The sequence below is a fragment of the Anopheles funestus genome, chromosome 3RL (genome assembly GCF_943734845.2).
Source record: "Anopheles funestus chromosome 3RL, idAnoFuneDA-416_04, whole genome shotgun sequence".
NCBI classification, from domain to species: domain Eukaryota; kingdom Metazoa; phylum Arthropoda; class Insecta; order Diptera; family Culicidae; genus Anopheles; species Anopheles funestus.
The window spans coordinates 26,233,952-26,252,712 of record NC_064599.1 but is presented as its reverse complement, the minus strand read 5'-3'; the positions used below and the strand labels follow the sequence as shown (position 1 = coordinate 26,252,712).

Below are 18,761 nucleotides of genomic sequence, written 5' to 3'. Positions count from 1 at the left end.
GTACACAGGTTGAGGGTATAAAACGAAACAAAACGAAGCAAAGAAAAATACTCACTCGGACTATGGAAAAACCTGGACTTCAATTTTGGAAACTCGAATTCGAATATTAAGCATTAGATAAGGCACATTAGTACGTATCCTTCGGTGTAGGTTTATGAGGAAAAATAATATTATTATAATTTCCATTCAAATCTAACCATAATCAACTATTAGCCAGTTAAAAATGTAAACCATTTGACCATCTTTTACCCACCGTGCCCACAGGAAAAAAAACCTCCCAAAAAAAAGGCACGGAAGGACAAGTAAACTCATTCCCGAGGTAAACCATAAGAAAGCAATCCGTGTACACCGTGCAGGGGAAAGGCGTAATGAATTGTGCAAACTGCAAACGAAGCAAACGAAATGAAAGCGTAGAATAACTAACCGTTCCGGGTTCTGCAACGTGCGGGAATGTGTCCGTAGCGAACAGCGCGTACGCCTGTTGGCTTTTCACGTCCACCAGTTCCGCCTGCAGTTAGCAGCAGCCCGAAAGGAAAGCAAACGAACTACGTGAAGAAATTCAATTTTCATTTCGCTGCTTTTCTTTTCCTGCATACTTGGCGCCCTCCCATCACCGACATTCACAGGTTATTTGCGCACGGTTCACCTTCCCTTTTGGGCTTTGGTTTCGATCCTTTTCTGCCCGGTTTTTTTTGCATTTGGAGAAACCTTCGCTATGGTTGATTTCTTGCCGATATGCTGGCGCCACCACCAATGGGTCGTTCTTGATCGTGCTCACACATTAGCGATAGGATAAGGGATGGAAAGGGGCGGCCAGAAGGAGGTGGAAAACATTCCAAGGAAAATGTTCGCGTGCGTTCTGTTTTCTTTTTTCCTCTTCACTCACATGGAGCTTGAAATGAAAGCTTTCGCTTCACTATACGTAACCAGAAGGTAATAAAATAAAGCTTTCCACGTTACTTTGTGCAAAAAAGTAATGAAAAGATCAAAAAGGAAACTTCGATAGCAAGCAAAAAAAAAAACGAACCTTCCAACCACACAAAGAATTTCCCTTCAACAGTCGAATGGAAATGGGTTTTTCCCCCTCACAGCCCTTGCCATCCTTGGCAAGTCAGTCGACGGTGGACGCGAAAGCGGTTAAGTATCGAACTCGACCGGAAGTGTGATTTGTTTCTCAAAATTGAATTCCATTCCACCGACCGTGGCTTGTGTCTACTCGTTTGCACTCGTTTATTTTATTTCTGCTTACTCAGACCAAACTCCGCACACTTGGCTGTAAATTGCTCTTTTCTGTGTTTTTTCCTCCCTGTAGCAAGAAGCACAAATGCAAAAGAAAGTCCAAACTCAAACAAACACTCCAGTTCCAACACAAAAGGAGCAAAGCTTTTAAATTGTGTTCGTACCATAAAGTGGTTGTTTGAAAATGCTTCCTCCCATTCCAGATACCTTCTCAAAGGAGCAACAAATTGTCACCCAGCCGCAACCCAGTACGTGTTGGTTCCCCAACCTCCTTCACCCCAACTCCCACTAGGATCCTCAAGGATCTTAGATTTATCGAACAAATTTACCTTACCACGCACTGGTGGAATATTTGAGCGGGCCGCTTTGGTTGTCCTTGAAAATGCAAAACAAACAAGAATCACGGCGTGCCTTCGCCTCAGGATTCTTTGATGTTTGGTGGGATCCTCCAGGAGTGTCGATCCCTCTTTGGCGAGAGCGTGTCAAAACAACAAAACGCGACAAAAACGGTAGCTCACATAATCCTTCAAATTGACTTCTCTATTGACCTACCCCACCACGCTCACCGAAGCATCCTTCACTCGATGGCATTTACTCTCGTTAAGGCTACACAAGTACTTGGGTGATGAGAATTCATACGAAGCTTGTGTCACGTGCTGCTGATGGAGGAAGAATTTACCACCTCTTGTGATCTCCACAGCGACAGTTCAACAACATCCAAGCGCGCCTAAATCGTAATAGAAGAGAAGATTTATTTATTTTTCTTACATGGAGTAAAGTAATGTACGGAAAATGTCATGTTCAACAGGATTAAGAACCTCAATGTTGGTTTTTTTGCGCTTCGTTGAAGATAGATGACTCATTTCAATGGTTGCGCTTTCCATAGACTTATGATATCAATATTTGGCAAAAGCTTCATCCTATTCAAGATAGGTACATGTTAAGATTTAAATTGTTTAGCTATTTTTCCATTCAAGATGCTGCTTCTTTTTCTGGAATACAGTTGTCTAACTCAAGTGTTTCTAGAAATAAGCTCCACATCAAGATCTTAACTTCAATCAACACTCAAATCGAAACTCCCAGGCGCGAACCACCAAGAAAATGCAAGTTATGAAGCTAATCAAAAAGTTGTGTAGTTTTACCGAATGGTTAAAGGAATCTCTAAGAGAAGACCATTTCCATTGATGGTGGACTCTTTAGCATAAATTATATTCGGTGACCCAGACGCAAGCAATTGCCGTTAACAGACGAGCTGCCCTGATATTTGCGAGCCATGGGAAAGAAAAATTCATCTCCATTGGTAAATCCCTATTGCTACTAACCCAGCGGTGGCCACAAATCGTTGCTCATCATCATCACCATCATCACCAGATGGCCAGAGGGGTACTTTTTTTCATGCTTTTGTTAGGAAGGGCGGAACCGGTATGATGAAATCGTAGACTTCACAAGCAGTGGGCGAAAATGAGAAAATGTGGAGGAGATGTGAATAAAATATGCATGATCAAACCGTCATCTACCATCGTTGGAAAAGCTTTTGCGAGCAGGGAAAGGAGAGATATAGAGAGCGAGAAAGAGAGAGAGAAAGGGAGATAGGGAGTAAGAAATATTCTTTATATTTGAGTGTGGTTAGTGCTCCGGTACATGTTCAACCAGCATAAGGAAATATGATGCAGTAGCCATGTTGGTTGGTTAAGTTTGATTCGCTGAGTCGGACGAACTGGATAGGACATTCCCATTTGCAAGTTACCTTTCCCCATTTACCGGTTCTTCTTTCCTTGGGCAGATACTACTTACAACGCGCAGCAAACATCGTTTTGTGCAGCTGAACTAACAGGCACCACTAGTCGCCATTGTTTGAAGGTGCTAAACCACCGAAACACTGGTATCCGATGCACACAGTATCGTTCCGCACCAGGAACCGGCTGCACCTGAAGCATACTAACCGGCCCGTGGCATCAAACGACCGATGCAAACTACTGTAACTACCAGTGACAATGTACACGCTGTAGGTTAGTTTTGCTTGGTCCCATAACAACTACCCTCATGGCCACCGTTCACAGTCATGCTTATATCATGGGTGGTTGGGCTCGTAAAACTAAAACTAATTAAGTGGAATAGTTAAAGTTGGTGTGATGGTCAGGTAAGGTGGTATCCCTTTGCCACACCGATATGGAATTAGACTATAAATATCATTAGCCAGGTTATTGTGGGTTCTAAAATTTCATCTCCATCGTATGCTATTTCCTCACTCGAAGGGACATTTTCGGTTTTTTTCCTTCCGTTTCAAAAGAAATAAATACCTGACTCTTGCACATAATGATTGCGCTGTGTCAAAATATTAACGTACATTGAAGTATTGCAACCGAAATACACCATTTGTGAATCATCACACTTTACTGACCATTTTCTCGGTGTTACCCGGGGTGGATGTTTAACTCTCGGCGGAATAATTGACAGTTCCTTATACGCTCTATACGCCGCCCTCAAACACTCAATTCGAAGAAAATGGACTCGACACCCGCACCGGTTAGACGTTTTACGACAGCAGTACGGTGCTAAACATTATTATTACACCCAGAACAGTACGCCATCCCGGGTAACTCCCGTACGCTAGTACGGCACCGTTCCACGTACGCGGATCGCTGTCCATCGATGCTTCAATCCAGCGGCGATGCACGAACACATCGGTATAGACGCCGGGAAAATGAGATCTCCCGCAGCCCCAACCGAAACTAACGACTCCATAAAGTGCACCGCCACAGACCAGCGGACCACCGGAATCGCCCTGACAGGAGTCGACTCCACCAGCGAAGCTACCGGCACAGAACGAACCGTCCGGAACGTTTATAACCCTGCTCAGGGAACGATTGCACCGCTCCAGCTCCAGCACGGTTACATCAGCCTTCTGGAGACAGACGGGCTTGAATTGGTTTCGACCTTCTTGCGTTTGCCCCCAACCGTAGATGGTACAGCGCTCACCTGTGTTCGGTCTTTGGGCTGTCAGCTCAATCGGCATTAAATTGCCGGAGCTAAAGGGAACACTGAAGTGGAACGGGGCTCGCAACGATATGAGCCCGATATCGCCGTACATTGTCCTTGAGTTCCAGTACGGATGGGCCAGGTATCGGAATACCCGACGCTGCTGCATACGTTCGGATCGATCGAACCGATTCAGTATACCGGCCACTACACCCATGTTGGACGCTTTCGTCGTAAAACAGTGCGCTGCGGTCAGTACGCGGTCGGCACTAATCAGTGACCCACCGCAAACTAACCCACTGCCAAAGCCATATCGATGCTCGTGGTAAAGATTTCTTAACGATACGAGAAACGGAGCATCGTCCATGTCGGCATTTCTTCCACCAACGATACGTTCCCCTAGGCTCGAAGCACCTACGCTACAATTGTAGAGTACATACTCTGGAGAAAAAGAATCACCAACCAAAAAAAAGGGAACGGGATCATAAATGGGTTGGTGTCATTTGGGATTGAGGGAAAAAAATCTTAACCTTCCATTGACGTGTGATCCGTTCCGTTGATACGAATACTATCGTTCGTTGACAATACCACATCCATTATACGGTTCGGATGACTCTCGAGGGTATTTACCGTGCACAGCTTCATCTCAGGCATGTGACACATGTTCCACACGGCCATCGCATCAAAATTGTCCAAAAAGTTGCTATCAGACACGGCTTCAGATTGTTTCCGTTTATCAATTCGCTTGGTCCGAAACCAATATCCTTCGGGCGATTCCCACGAGGACACTTCGCCGTATCGTTGTCCATCTGTTGCATGAATCTTGGGTTGTTCGGTGGACAAGATGAAAACGTAAGCGGTTCCTATCTGTGTGTTGAAGTGGTTTTGAAGCTTTTTCAAGTTTTGCGCTGGTTCTGTTTCTCGAGACAGGTGCGCAATACCACGCAATCCGCCTCTATTTGTGGGACTGGCAATCGTCTCGGCTACACTTTGGTCAGGCCCTTCGGCACGGTGTGCATCGTTTACCGACTGCATTGCCCGGAAAGCGCACTCGGTACACCATTTCATGTCACAAATCCACAACTTCAACGATGACGCCGCTCGGTCACGGGAGTTCATTCTCCTGTCGAACGTTCCTGCAGTGAAACGGAGTCCAATTTGGTAGCAACCGGTACATCGATACATACCGTCCTGGTACAGCAGCGCTACAAAACACTCACCATTAATTCCAGGAAACTTTCTTCCATCATTACCGGGCTGTTCGTTTCTTACCGGCATCAGTTCTAGCGCATCGCATTGCGCTGATTGATACGAAAGTGTACATGCGGGGATAGAAGTGCTGAGTGAACCTTGGTGAAGTACGACGTCCGAAGCAGATTGCATGTCGACCTGTTTGCGGTTAAATGATTGCACAGAAGAGCCTTCAAAGTAGCACTCTATCAATTTACTACCGGTCCTTTGTCTGTGTGCCGGTAATTGGGGTTGTTTTCTTGAAACGGCTTCTTGGGGGTTTGTGCACCATTGGAAGCTGGTAATACTAGATTGCTGGATGTTCATTTCTTGGTTTAAAACGTAACCAGAACTAGTTGAAGTTAAAGTTTCACCACTTGTCTTGAGAAAGCTAACGTGTTGAGTTGACACAATCAATAGCAAGATCCAGACGATGGACGTCACTCGCAAAATTGGTATCATTTTGGTGTGGAAATGATCACCACTACTGACAATTATCCAGAACTCTCGACAAAGCCTACTAAAGCTTAATTTGAAGTCGCTTCACGCTAACAAATATCATGTGTCGATATCTCACTGCTCCAAGGTCTACTACGTATCCTTTAACTGGAATTGGAAATGGATAAATTACCTAACCATTGTGTTCGGTTTTTATTTACCTTTTTTTCCTCCAATTGAGAAAAATTGGATGCAACAATTTGAATAAAGTGGTTCTCCAATATTCGAACACAGTGTTTGAAATTGGTTGAGCAACAGCACCAAAAAACCCCACTAACCTGCCCCCCCCCCCCCCCCCCCCCAAATTCATTTAATTTGTGTGGGCCGATCATTCGGATCGGGAGATTTTTCCCATTTTCACGCTTTTCGCTTTTGCAAACCAAGCATGGACAGAAACAAAACGGTGGAACAAGCCACTATCACTACTGCTACAAAATGGCGCGCCTTTTTTGGGGGGCGAGGGAGAAAAAAAGTATTTCATGTTTGAAGTTTGTGAACCATGTTTTCGGTTAGAAATTCGAGACCGGCTACATATCTCACTGGCATTCCACCGGCCTTTACTGATCGAGGGGCCGGTTCGCACTTGCAATACGGATACTCGCTCACTCGCTGTCTAATATTTATTGCATTTCCATTCAAATGAAAACTTGCATGAAATATGTAGGTGTGTGTGTGTGTGTGCATTCCGAAACTGGGGTGTACTCTATTTTTCCTGCAATGTTATTCTGCTTCGCGCCCTTTTTTTTAGTGTGATAGATTTTTGGGATGATTGTTAGTGCGCCAACGGTAGCCAGCAACTAGCTCTGGCGTTCTTTAATCTGTATCGATAGACACGCGGATGCGAATTGAGCGGGGTAGGGCCGGTTTTCGGTACGATGGCTGATTTATATTCACCCAGCATATTCGGACCTTAGAAGGCTTCAGGCTGAACAGTGGGGGACATGCATTGTATTTGTTGCGTTTCAAATTGGACCAGGTGGTGCGTTTTTCCAAAGAACAACATGTGGTGTTTGTGTGAGCGTTTAAAAAAAGAAAGCACAAAACAGAGAGAGATCAACTTATCGCACGATCAATTCGGTTTATTGTTCTATCTTTATCATTGATTAAATTTCCATTAAATTTTTTAAGACTATTTTATTTTTTCGCATATTGAATATTAATGATCCTCAATTTGAAATTCCATCCCCCCGGGGGGGTATATGAGTTAATTATTCTATTAATATAAAAATATGCATTAAAAATGTGAAACATTTGTACACGATTAAAAATGAATATCCAGTAGAAAGTTCTGCCAGGAAACTTTTACTCTAATACCTAGCGCCAATCACTTCGGCATTGAAAATTCATTGCAGACAACTTTTCCCCTTTACCCGGGTGACGCACCTTTTTCCGATCGCATCTCGAGTGCCAATTCTATCTTTCGAATCAGCTGACAGTGTACACAGCAGCACCAACCCCACAAATGCCATTTATCATTGATGATTCTGGCAAATGGCAAACTGTGCCGGGACTGGGGAACTGGGGGACTTACATATTTTATTACGTTTTCATTACGATTTCAGTTCAAACGAAGCAATTTATTGTTGCCACACTGTGTCGCTTCAGGTATGTTGTCCGGATCACTTCCACCAAGTGCCTTCGTGCTTGCTGGTGTAACACATTTCGTCGATAGCTTGCAAACGTGATCTGGTTCGGATGGTTGTTACTTCTTTTCGATTTTTTTTTGGGGGGGTAGTTTGCCGAAGGATTTTCACCCTTCACCCGGTGTATGAGCTGGTGGAATTGAATTTCGTTTCATCTTCCGGTTGTGTGTTTCGGTAGGATCGAACATGGTTTATCATCTAATATGCATAAGACCGGCCATGTTAAACGGCATATCTGTTAGAACGTTGACAAGAAATACTGGTGCCGTGTTTCATTTTTAATACAATATTATCTTGTTCAATATGGATGACCTGGGTGCAGCGATAGTAGGTATGTGTTTTGTGACAAAACATGAACATTCGCTTCGTTTACATTACATCAGAAGTTGACATCGAAGCATTGTGTTTTCTCTTTAAGTGAAATAAAGCATTATTTGACTGTTCTTGTTACTCATATACAACTCATGCTCAACAATTCCATACTACTTACGCTATGCAAATGAGACACGCTACGTTGTTACGTTATTCATTCAAGATTGAAAGCAAGGCACAAAAACAGAAGCAAATGTATGTTGATCCATTGTTTGTATGCATGGTGACAAAACATCATTTTACTCTATCTGCAGTTCGATGTTTGGATTAAAGCCATCACATAACAAGGGACAAAAAGAAGCTACGGTACGTACGTCTATTGTGATCGATAACTTTGAACGTATTATGGCACCCATAGGATCACAATGATTTGAGATTTTCTTTGAGAAGAAAAAAAAACCAATTGAAACTATGATGAATTTCAAATGAGACGAATAGTACTCTTGAGACCGAAATGTTTTTTTCCCCCCCGGACGACGAACCAGCATTCAAAAAAGCTTTCCACTTTCTTGTGCTTGGTGCTTATTCTCTTTTGGGAGAAAAAAGGGAAAATGGAATTAGTGCGGAAAATCGTTCCGTCATGTCCAGAGTATAATGATGATAAATTTTTATTTCCAAGCACGACAAACTTTAACTACTTCCGGCTACCGAACGCTATCGACTGGTAAGTGAGTATAAATCTTCAAACATTCAAATCTTCATGAACAAGGAGCAAGTTATAACGATTTCGGTTGTTAGTCTTTCGAAAGATTTTGGAACAACCTTCTGAAGCAAAAATTCAGTACATGCTGAACGAGATTGAAACGAAACGAATGTTTGAGTTGAAAGTTGGTTGCAACTTTCTCATCCCAATATTGGGGATGCCCCCCCCCCACCGACCATGGAGAAGAAACGTTTGGGTTTGAAGATTTATTAGTCAATCGAATCGTCACCAGCAGCGTAAATCGTTTTTCCATTTCGGTGCTATTTTCAGTTCCGTGACCCAGTACGACCATTGACCTAATCTAGCAACGAACGGGAAAGCACGACGCTGACGCTGGGTAATTACTGATAAGCATGACGCTTTTATGGACATTTTTGATTGATGCGATACGGCACGAGGTTAAGCTGCTGCGAACTAAGCCGATTTGTTAGCAGCAAGCAATTGCTTTAAGGATAAAAAAAAGTTATGTATTTTACAAAAAAATGTAAGCTACAAAAATCATGAACAAAACTGTTAACATCACTTCAGACGATCTCAAAATTTTAAGATACTGAGAGGCAAGAAATATCGATCTTGGAAAGTGAATAAATATGGCACGTTTCACGAGCTTAGCGAAATGAGATAACAAATTATGAACTCATTTATGCTTACATGACATGTTTTCTTCGTCCTCAATTTACCCCTTTACACACACACACACACACACACACACACACATTTCGTAAACGTAATTTCGCTGGATTCCCTGTGGAGAACCGAAAGCTCCTTCCCACCGTGACACGTTTTCTTACGATTCCGTGAATGATAACGAGTTGCGCCTTTTTCTCACACAGCATGGAGCAGACTTGGCGCGTTTTTATGGACAGTAAAGAATTACCCCCTTCCCCCCCCCCCCCCCACCACCGTTTTTTTCATTGGTCTTCTGCTTGAAGGTGTCAAGAACGTTCCAGCTTTCATCATGTTGCGTACCATACGTTGTGTACCCTCTGGTACAAAATGCAGATTGAATTATGGCGAAGGTCTTGTTACCTTTAACTGTGGCGGTACAAACCCGTTTAGAAGAAAACGGTCCCCATGCATCGTGTGAGAGGTTTTAGCAATTTACGCGACGGGAAAGAGGTCAAAAAAGGGAGGATAAATTCATAAAATTTATTAGCAGAACTAAGAGCTTTTTCACGCTTCATCTAAAGGCACGATTTTGGGGGGGGAATATTTTGGAAGCGAGACGAAAATATAGTGGCGAAAACTCGTGTTCCTTTGAGGAGAACAAATTTTGATTCAATTTTCATTCCGCTTCACTTGCTCCGCTGCAGCCTTTCGGTCGGGTGGGTTTTTCGCCCGATGGGGGTTTTTGGTTTTCTGCTGAGTTGACTTTTAAAATTATGGCACCACAACCTGGTTCGTAGGTTCGCTGTTGCAGCGGTTTCTTACTGTTCCTCCCCCCGGTTTTGGGGGGAGCGGATGGTTGTAGACAGACTGACAAAATGCGACACAAGTCGCTTTTTTCTTCTCATGTTAAAAGGGGAATAAAAAACATGTACTCAGTAAAAATATGTAACAAATCTCTTATAAAGGTTTGATCATGAGTTATTTGACTCTATTTTAAATTTATTTTAAAAGGGATTAAATAGTTTGCATCCATGGCTGTTGGGCTCAATTTTACGTGCCTAGCGGAGCAGAATAAAACTACAATTACCATTTCCAACAACAACAAAAAAAATCGAGAAGCGAAATTTATGCTAAAAATAAAACTCACTAGCAGCAAAACTTGTGTCAGCTTTGTATTTGAATAAACTGGATTTTCCTGCCCGTTTTTTCCCCCTCACAGAAGTGGGTGGAAATTATTCTTTTCCCCGCTTTTTCTTATCACTATCCTAGCACCACGGTAGTCGACATTTTCATGGGCCATGATTTTTGTTCGTTATTATACACCAGCCCCCAAAAAAAATGGCATATAAACGCTTTCTTTCGAGATTTCGTTCTGCTGGGCGTTCTTCGCATTTGTCGCAACATGCACATTTCGCTAGGATTTCGTACCGACGGCGACGTCCTTTCATCGAAGCTTGCAACAAACTTAAAATGCAACTTTTGCCCATGAATTTTAACATGCACACACCAAAAAAAAGGAAGGAGTTTTGTACGTGTGTATGTTGTTGGATAGGTGGGAGCGAAAAAAAAACTTGCCACCCTTTCTTTTCACACAGTCCCCCCATTTTGGAGAGTTTGATATTTTATGTTATTTTTATTGCCATACTACACCGGTGCTACACCACGCGTTCAAGTTTTCGTATGGAAAAAAGATGTAAAAAAACGTTATAAAATCAATTGGCCGCGGTAAGATGAACTGCAAGGTAAGATATATCGTTACCGAATGCAACTTGTGAACGGTATTGAATCGTATTGAAAGTAAAGGAAAATTGATGGTTAAGAAAATGGGATTAAATTTGCACTCTATTGCATTTGGTCGTTCTGATGGAGGTTTTAAAGTTATAATAAATGCAACATTCGATCGGGTCCAAATTATATTTGACATATTTGAAACGAAGTAAAGCAGTAGAAAATAAATCTACTAGTTGCTGCAATCCATGTATGGGGTATCAGATGTTAGGTGAATAAAAATACTTGGAAATACTTCTAAAAATATTTAATGAAACTAAACCTTTAATTACGATGCTCTTTTTCACTCATTATCAAATTCTACGAAAACGTTGCAAAATGTTATCACGTACAGCCGTAAATATAGCTTAACGTAATGAGATCATATTAAATTTTCTTTCCAGGAAAATACTGAATAAAAGCTAGTATCTGTAAATAGTGGTTTGCTAGCACTGATTTAATTAAAATTGGTCACCATTTCCTGATTTATTTTCCACAGGTACAAAATGCAAATATCCGAAAACTGCCTTTACGATTATGAAAATGGCAATTCGTGGAAAACATGAATACAGCTGGAAACTGTCATATATTTTTGGGCATTAAATTATCAAACAGTATTATAAACGAAATTAATTATAATTCGTATGGATGCTCGAAATGGTTTCGTGGTTTTGGTCAGCTGCTGGAGTTCTCTCGAAGTCGAATGCACTCGTTTACAATTCCAATATTCTGACCTCTTTTTCATGACCATTTAGGACCAACTAAACCTCGTTTGTTCATGCGGATGTCATTCTGTTATGTTTAATTCATTACACGGTAATGAGATCAACTTCTAAATATAATATAACTTTTACAACTCTTTAATGTAGCGACCTTACTATTAATTTTCTACAAATATGATGCCAAAATCGTGCTGTACATGTTTTTTCTCGAACATTTACTACGTAGGAGAGTCTAAAATCTAGTTGGATTAATACAATTGGTGCCGTGAACAGGATTCGTAGGACGAGAAATTTCTAGTGGGTTACAAGATTACTACACAACGTAGGAGAAAGAACTGCAAATTCACGTAACGAAAAATAGTTAAATTTTCTCGCAATAAAGCGTTCCGTGAGTAGCGCGCGAACACATGGTTTATTCCCATGGACCATCGTTATAGAAGGTTTATTCTTGAGCTAGAATGGAGAGTAGATAAGTTAGTCCATCTCCTTGAAGAGCCTTGGAATTTTTCGGGTTTAGATTAGTGATGGGTCATGCGATTCATTTCATGGCTCGACATGGAGCCGGGTTGCAGCAGAATTGGAATCGACTCCGATCCGTACAGCGGGTTCGAACCGATCCGTAAATCAAAGAAGGTTCAGTAGTTCCAACCCGAACTCATTGCATCCACAAGTCGGAGTCGCTTATGGTAACTTGCACCTACTGGACCTACTGAACCTACTTCGACCCGAGTCTTACTCAAAATCGTTGCACCCACGGATAAGAACCTTGCACCTACTGAACCTATTTGTATCTACGGGTCGACTCGAACCGGTTCGGGTCGCTTATGGATGGCTTCGACCCGGTAGGTTCGAGTCGACCTGCCCATCACTAGTTTAGACAATCCTAGATGATCACTGATCAGTTAAGAGTTACCATGAAAACATTGAGCCCATAGCGAGAAGGCCTCTGACTTGCGACTGATTAAAATTCTATATTTATTTATAGATTACCTTTTCTTTTGAAATTATTACTTTATCCTGCTATCTTCCGGTAAACCTATCATCCAGGTCAACAACGAATTCTGACTGAAATTTTTCTACTCATTGCACGTTATGGAGAGTTTTTAATACCTTTTTTCTTCTTTTTGATGCAATATTTGGAAAAACTGTTAGAAATATTTAACCCAATTTTACAAAATTTTCAACCCACATTAACTCATTTAAAAAAGGCCATTTTAATATTCCACTCTTTAAACTCCTCAAAAGGGTACAAAGAGAGACATCAGGCACACTCCAAAAAAAAAACCAAAAGCTCGCACCACCAATAGCCCCCCGCTTTATAAAATTAACACGTAAAAATGTTTGCCATTTCCACACCAAAGCACAAAAGGCTATTTGTTCGCATTGTACCATCAAAAAACCGTTCCCTCAATAAGAGTCTTTACTGCTTTTTCCCCCGGTTTCCGGTTGGCGAAGCGGAACAAAATTGTACAACAAAAGAATCACAGAATGTCTTGAAAGAAACCTTCCGATACGTGGTGTTGCGTTTTCGGGGTAGCAAACGCGTTCTATCGTAACATGCCGCTTGGGTTCTGCTATTTTTCCTTCCTCCCTTACTGATGAAGCAATCAATTTCCAATTAGGAATTGTTCTAATTGCTGTCCTGCCCCTTTTTTTTTCTTCGCTGCATACCACGCGCTAGTAAAAGCTTACGTAGTAGCGACAACGGTTTTTATGTTTTATTATTATGCTCTTTTGTGCGCTTCAATCGCATCATCAATCAACGAAAGCATGGCAATCGCGCGTGGCTTCTAGCCCGCGCGACAAACACAATTCGCGTGTCTTCTGTCCGCTCGCTTCCACGACGATCGGAATGATTAACAGTTTGCCAACTGCCACGATGGCAGGCGATGAAAATGAAGTTTTGGGGGGCGGGGGTGTTTGGTAAAGTTCCTTCGCATCGCCGGCATTCGCTCGAGAGACCCTCGAGGATCGGTCCAGTAAACGCTGTGTGTTGTCCACCGCGCGCGTTCCAAGCAAACCTCCAAGCGCGCAATGGGTTTCACAACGGATGTGCGTGATTTGTTCGCTGACACTGTTTCTTCGCACGCTTTAAATCAGACCCATGAACCCTAAAGTCTTGATTTCTCCAAGGAAAAAGGATTTTCTATGGTACGGCGGTGGAATGGTAAGGAATGGTAGAAGAAAAAAAAACAGCTTGTAACAAAAGTCAAGTAATTTAATGATGGTTGTCAGGCACAAAGAATGGTACTGGAGCACCTTGACGAAGTGGGTCGTTGGTGTGTGTGTGTTTTTTTCTTTTCTTTTGTTACCTAACTTGTTGTTTTTCACAGCTCACAACGATAAGGAAATTTCTTACAAGTTTGTTTTTTTTATAGCAGCAGAACGATAATTAGTAAATGGCCGTTTGAGCGATTTGGAACACTTTGTTTGTTTCAATCTCCAGATGGCGATCAGTAATTGTTTTCTTGTAGTTTTGTAATTTCCTTCGGAATGCTTAGAAACGGTGATGTATTTTGAGTGCTTCGTTTCTTGAAGGTGCAGATAGAAAGGAATTAATTAAGAATTGGAAATTACAAAATAATTAAATTTATGCGAAAGCAAAAATAAAAGTTTCAAAAAAGTAAAACTAAATTAAACAAATTTAAATTGCTTAAAAATGCAGCAAATGAGCAACTATAAAAATAAGCAACAATAAAAAATGCAGCAAATAGAAGCACTTAAACAATAATAATTAACATACAAATTAATGCTTTTATGTCTTCGCTACTAAATGCAAACAACAGTGTTTTCAACCACGATTGTTATCACTTTAACTACGCTTGCTTTTACCTTTTTCGTTTGTTATCATGTCTGGAGTTCTTGGCCGTACCGATGTTACCGGTTGTAGTGTTGTGAAACTGTGACCTCTTTTACCATCGGACGGCTAAGGTTGCCTCTTGTCGTGTATAGGGACAGGTGCGACCAAATGATGCAATCTTAATCTCAAGTTACGATCGATGCAATGGGAAATCTTTTTTTTTTTGTTTGGAAGGTCGCATTGATGGCTTGTTATAAAAGAGCTGCTACGAGCTTACTGCCAGCTAACAAGCATTCGAGGTGCTACGAGCCAGAAACAGTAAACCAACGGATATTGTCTCGTACTCGTCACGGTTCTCATTACGACACTCGCAGCGCAGGAGAAACGCGTAAGCTCGTTCTTCTACCCCATTATAGCAACATTGTCATCCGTGGCAGCAGCAACTTTTACCAACTGACGTTCGGAATACTGGTGCCAGTAGAATGGGAACAATTCGATGTGGTATAATGTTTCTTTTGGTCGTTGCCATCGTTCTACAGCTGGTGGTGATGTCCGAGGGACAAACGGCCAGAACAACGTGTGCAACAGTCACAAGGATGTCGCGCCAATTGGCAAAATTGCCAGCCTATGGGGTTGGAGATAATCTTTCGTTGCTGTTGGAACGATTGATACAATCGTCTGTTTCGATGGATGACGAACCGAACGTTAAAGCTGCCGACACAAATATTTACTAATAGGAAATATATTTTATAGCAAATAAGTTTTTTTATAGAATTTTATAACAAGAACACTTGAGGTCAGGTAAAAATGTATATCTAAAAAAGTTTCCCCAAAAAAAAACAACAAACAAAACCAAATAAATTCTTTTCTTGTAAGTAAGAATGTTTTAATTTTTTTTGAAGCAAATAAAATATTATTTATTGATGATTGTTTTTTTGTGTGTGTGTGTAAATTTTTTTTCCAATACATAATCAAAATATCACCCCACAAAACTCTATCGACTGTGGTTCGAGTGTGGGATACAACTCATAAATGTCGTCCGGGAACATATTAAACACTTCACCATCTTTTTTTTGTAAAAGAAGGCAAACGATGGAACGATATTGAAATTTTGTGTGAAAAATGGGGGAAAAAACCAAGCGTTCCCCGAATACGAATTGAATCCCGTAGTAAACGGGAAGCAATATTGTGGATTTTTTTCGCGTGGAATTCGGGAAATGGGAAGGAAATAAATTTTTAATATTTCATTACGATTTTTTCCCCCTAGCTGGGTTTGTCACATAAGAATTTCAATTGTGGTGGATATTGATCTCCACATGGAGTGATATGGAACACAGGTAGTAGATGTGTGAGTGTATCTCATTTCAATATCCGCTTTTTGGAGAAATCCAATAAAAATATTTAATTTAACGGTTTACATTTACGGGACATCGTGCACAACACAGTAAATTGATAGAAATTTAATCGTCGTATTAATGATTTTCATTTTTCACCTTAAAAGGTACAATCTGTCCAATAAGGTATGGTTTTATGGCTCGCAATGTGAGGGGAAATAAGGTTTTAAAAAACCTGTATATACAAAAATGTGTATGTGTATACAAAAATCGCCATAAAACCCGAAACAATTGATGAATTATATTTGCAATTGGTTACAAAGACAGGGTGAGGGCAAATAGGCAAACTATAACATAGTAAAGCAATTAATGTTTTACACCAACTGCAAAAATATTCAGACATATGCTTTTTTTAAATATTTTTTTCAAAATAAAAAATAAACAGAACCAAAACAAAAAAGACGATGGAAAAATACCCATTTTATCACATGCATAAACAAGAGTTGATTGATGTTGTCCCCGGGGACGCTTCCCACCATCGTACCATCGAACGTGGGCGAGATGCCAATAACGACATTTCATAATGAGAGATAGACCCCCGATTCCGATTTGGCCTGTTTCAATAAGATGTCGTAGTTGTGGCTTGTGACAGCATGTGTTAAGTACCACGCACAACACACCACACTAATGAGCTACAGCCCTGTTCACGCGAATGTTTATTTAAAATGTTGTGTTCGTTCATGTGCATTTAAAATGATTTCACTACACGCGGTCCAATGCTTTGGCCACCGTATAATTAGTGTCGGCCCAATCTGGCTTGGTTTTCGGGTGGCTGTGCTTAAAGTAATTGAAAAGCTCCCACACAAAATATGGAACTCTTTCCGTGTGCGCGGTACGTGTAAACTCAATTAAAGCATCACTAACGGCGATGAACTACGAGGGGGATGGCAAATAAAATCACCATAATCGGTGGAAAAGCACTGCCACTGGGTTTTGGTAATTCGTTTGACGGTGCGGTACAGTTTGACGAATCGAAAAATTGAATTTTTATTCTTCGGAACACACGGAAAGTGGTTCGGTGGGGAGTGGGGAGAAAAGGTTTGTATTTGTGGCTGGTTCCGTTCCATATCCAAAGTTTAACGTGTTTACTATCTACTAAGCTACAAAACATATCACACCAAGGCTAGACAATCTCTTTGCAAAAGGCTGGAAAATAATGCGGAACGTAATAGCAAAATGCGTACGCAAGTGTGCAGGAAATGGAAAACAAAACGCATTAACTGTCCTGCCCGGGGCCATTTATGCCCATTTGCATGGTAATGAGTGTACGGTAATCGAGTTTTATGTGACAGTGACTACACAAACAAAAGCTTTCCTGTGTTTCTCGTTGTATTTTTTTTTGTTATCACGGCCTACCGTCAGTGACGTCAGGTGCAGTGCAAATAATTCAATACATCCGGTACGGATCAATGTTGAAACATACCCAAAAACACTAAAAGGAAGCATGTGTGCTTTAAGTAAGAACAGCATCCCCGTGCATACAATGAGGGTTCCCAACCGATGCAAAATATTTTCACCCATTTTCTCTCGCTTCTAAATGGGGAAAACACGATGTTAATAATATTATTGTTATACGCTATTTACAATAGCAATTTTGCGGTGACTGCATGATGGCATCAATACAACGAACCGATCACAATATTGCACTTACTAGTGCTTCTAATGCATACTAACCAGCAACCAGTCGGCGTTCGATTGGAAGCCTCCAATTTACCTCTCTTTTCCTGTAATACTCACCTAGTCGCTTCTAACGGTAAGGTTGACTTGTTGCGACCGATACTTCAATTAGTCCCATTTTAGAACGAAGCTTCGTACTAGTGATGGGCACGCGTATTCGTAACTACCTGGTTCCGATTCCGTGTTCGATCCGATTTTGGATCCGATTCCTGATTCGACTCCGGATCCGAATTCGGATCCTATTCCGGACTCGATTCCGAAACCGATTCGGGATCCGATTTTGGAACCGACTCCGGATCAGATTCTGGAATCAACTCCGGATTCGATTCCGGAACCAACTTCCTATTAGATTCTGGAACCGATTCCTGATCCGATTCCTAAATCGGAATCCGATTCCGGAACCAATTCCGGAACCAATTCCGGAACCAATTCCGGAACGAATTCCGGATCAAATTGCGAAACAAATTCCGGAACCAATTCCGGATCCGATTCCGAAACCAATTCCGGATCCGATTCCGGAACCAATTCCGGATCCTATTCCGGAATCGACCCCGGATTCAATTCCGGAACCAATTCCAGAACCGAAACCAATTCCGGGAACTAATGCCGAACCCACTATGCACAATCGATTCCGAAAAAATTGGAGCGCTCCGGATTCGATACCGACCAAACAGCATTTTGCCCATCACTACATCGTAGGGATGTGCAGTCAAAACAACCTTGTGCAGGAAAGCAAAATGCTCTTCCCTCCTTTGGCTTTCGAGAATTTGTGTGTGTTGGAAATTGAATTTTCACGCACCCTTACCACAAAATCCAATAATAATTGGTATGGTTTTACATGCATTTATTAATTTATCTGCATTGCATTAGAGATTTGTGACGAGAGTTGCGGTTTACCCGGGTGCCCTGTGGAAATCACTATTTTGTTTTAATTTCTTCATGGCAAATTTCAATTCCACGCCCTCGCAAAAAAAAATAGAGAATTGGAACGAGCGGCTCAAATTTAAATCGAATAATCATTACATCATTATGTAAATGTTTTTCCTAATTGCGATAAATATGTTTCGTGCCGTGTTTGACATTTTGATGCGTGTTTGCAAAAGAAGAAAAATCGTATGTTAATGTTTG

At 41.4% G+C, this 18,761-nt stretch overlaps 1 protein-coding gene across 2 annotated transcripts; it reads right to left on the bottom strand.

Annotated features, from left to right (window-relative positions):
- Window positions 1–3,177: 3,177 nt before the first annotated feature.
- Window positions 3,178–6,142, bottom strand: LOC125770443 (uncharacterized). 2 transcript variants are annotated; one of them, XM_049440074.1, is made up of 3 exons: window positions 5,439–6,142; window positions 4,749–5,354; window positions 3,178–4,659 (listed from the first exon to the last, which is right to left on the bottom strand). In XM_049440074.1, exons 1-3 carry the CDS (start codon window positions 5,908–5,910, stop codon window positions 3,776–3,778), a joined length of 1,962 nt encoding a protein of 653 aa, XP_049296031.1. In that variant the 5' UTR covers window positions 5,911–6,142; the 3' UTR covers window positions 3,178–3,775. The 2 variants fall into 2 exon arrangements, with proteins under 2 accessions (XP_049296031.1, XP_049296030.1); XM_049440073.1 differs by having other exon boundaries at window positions 4,749–6,142.
- Between the last annotated feature and the right edge of the window lie 12,619 nt (window positions 6,143–18,761).

Excerpts from the sequence above, each read along its gene's own strand:
- LOC125770443 (XM_049440073.1), bottom strand. The coding sequence starts at position 5,910 with ATGATACCAATTTTGCGAGTGACGTCCATCGTCTGGATCTTGCTATTG. Across the intron at positions 4,660-4,748 it reads GGATCACACGTCAATGGAAG|AGTATGTACTCTACAATTGT; the intron begins GTTAAGATTTTT and ends CTTTTTCTCCAG.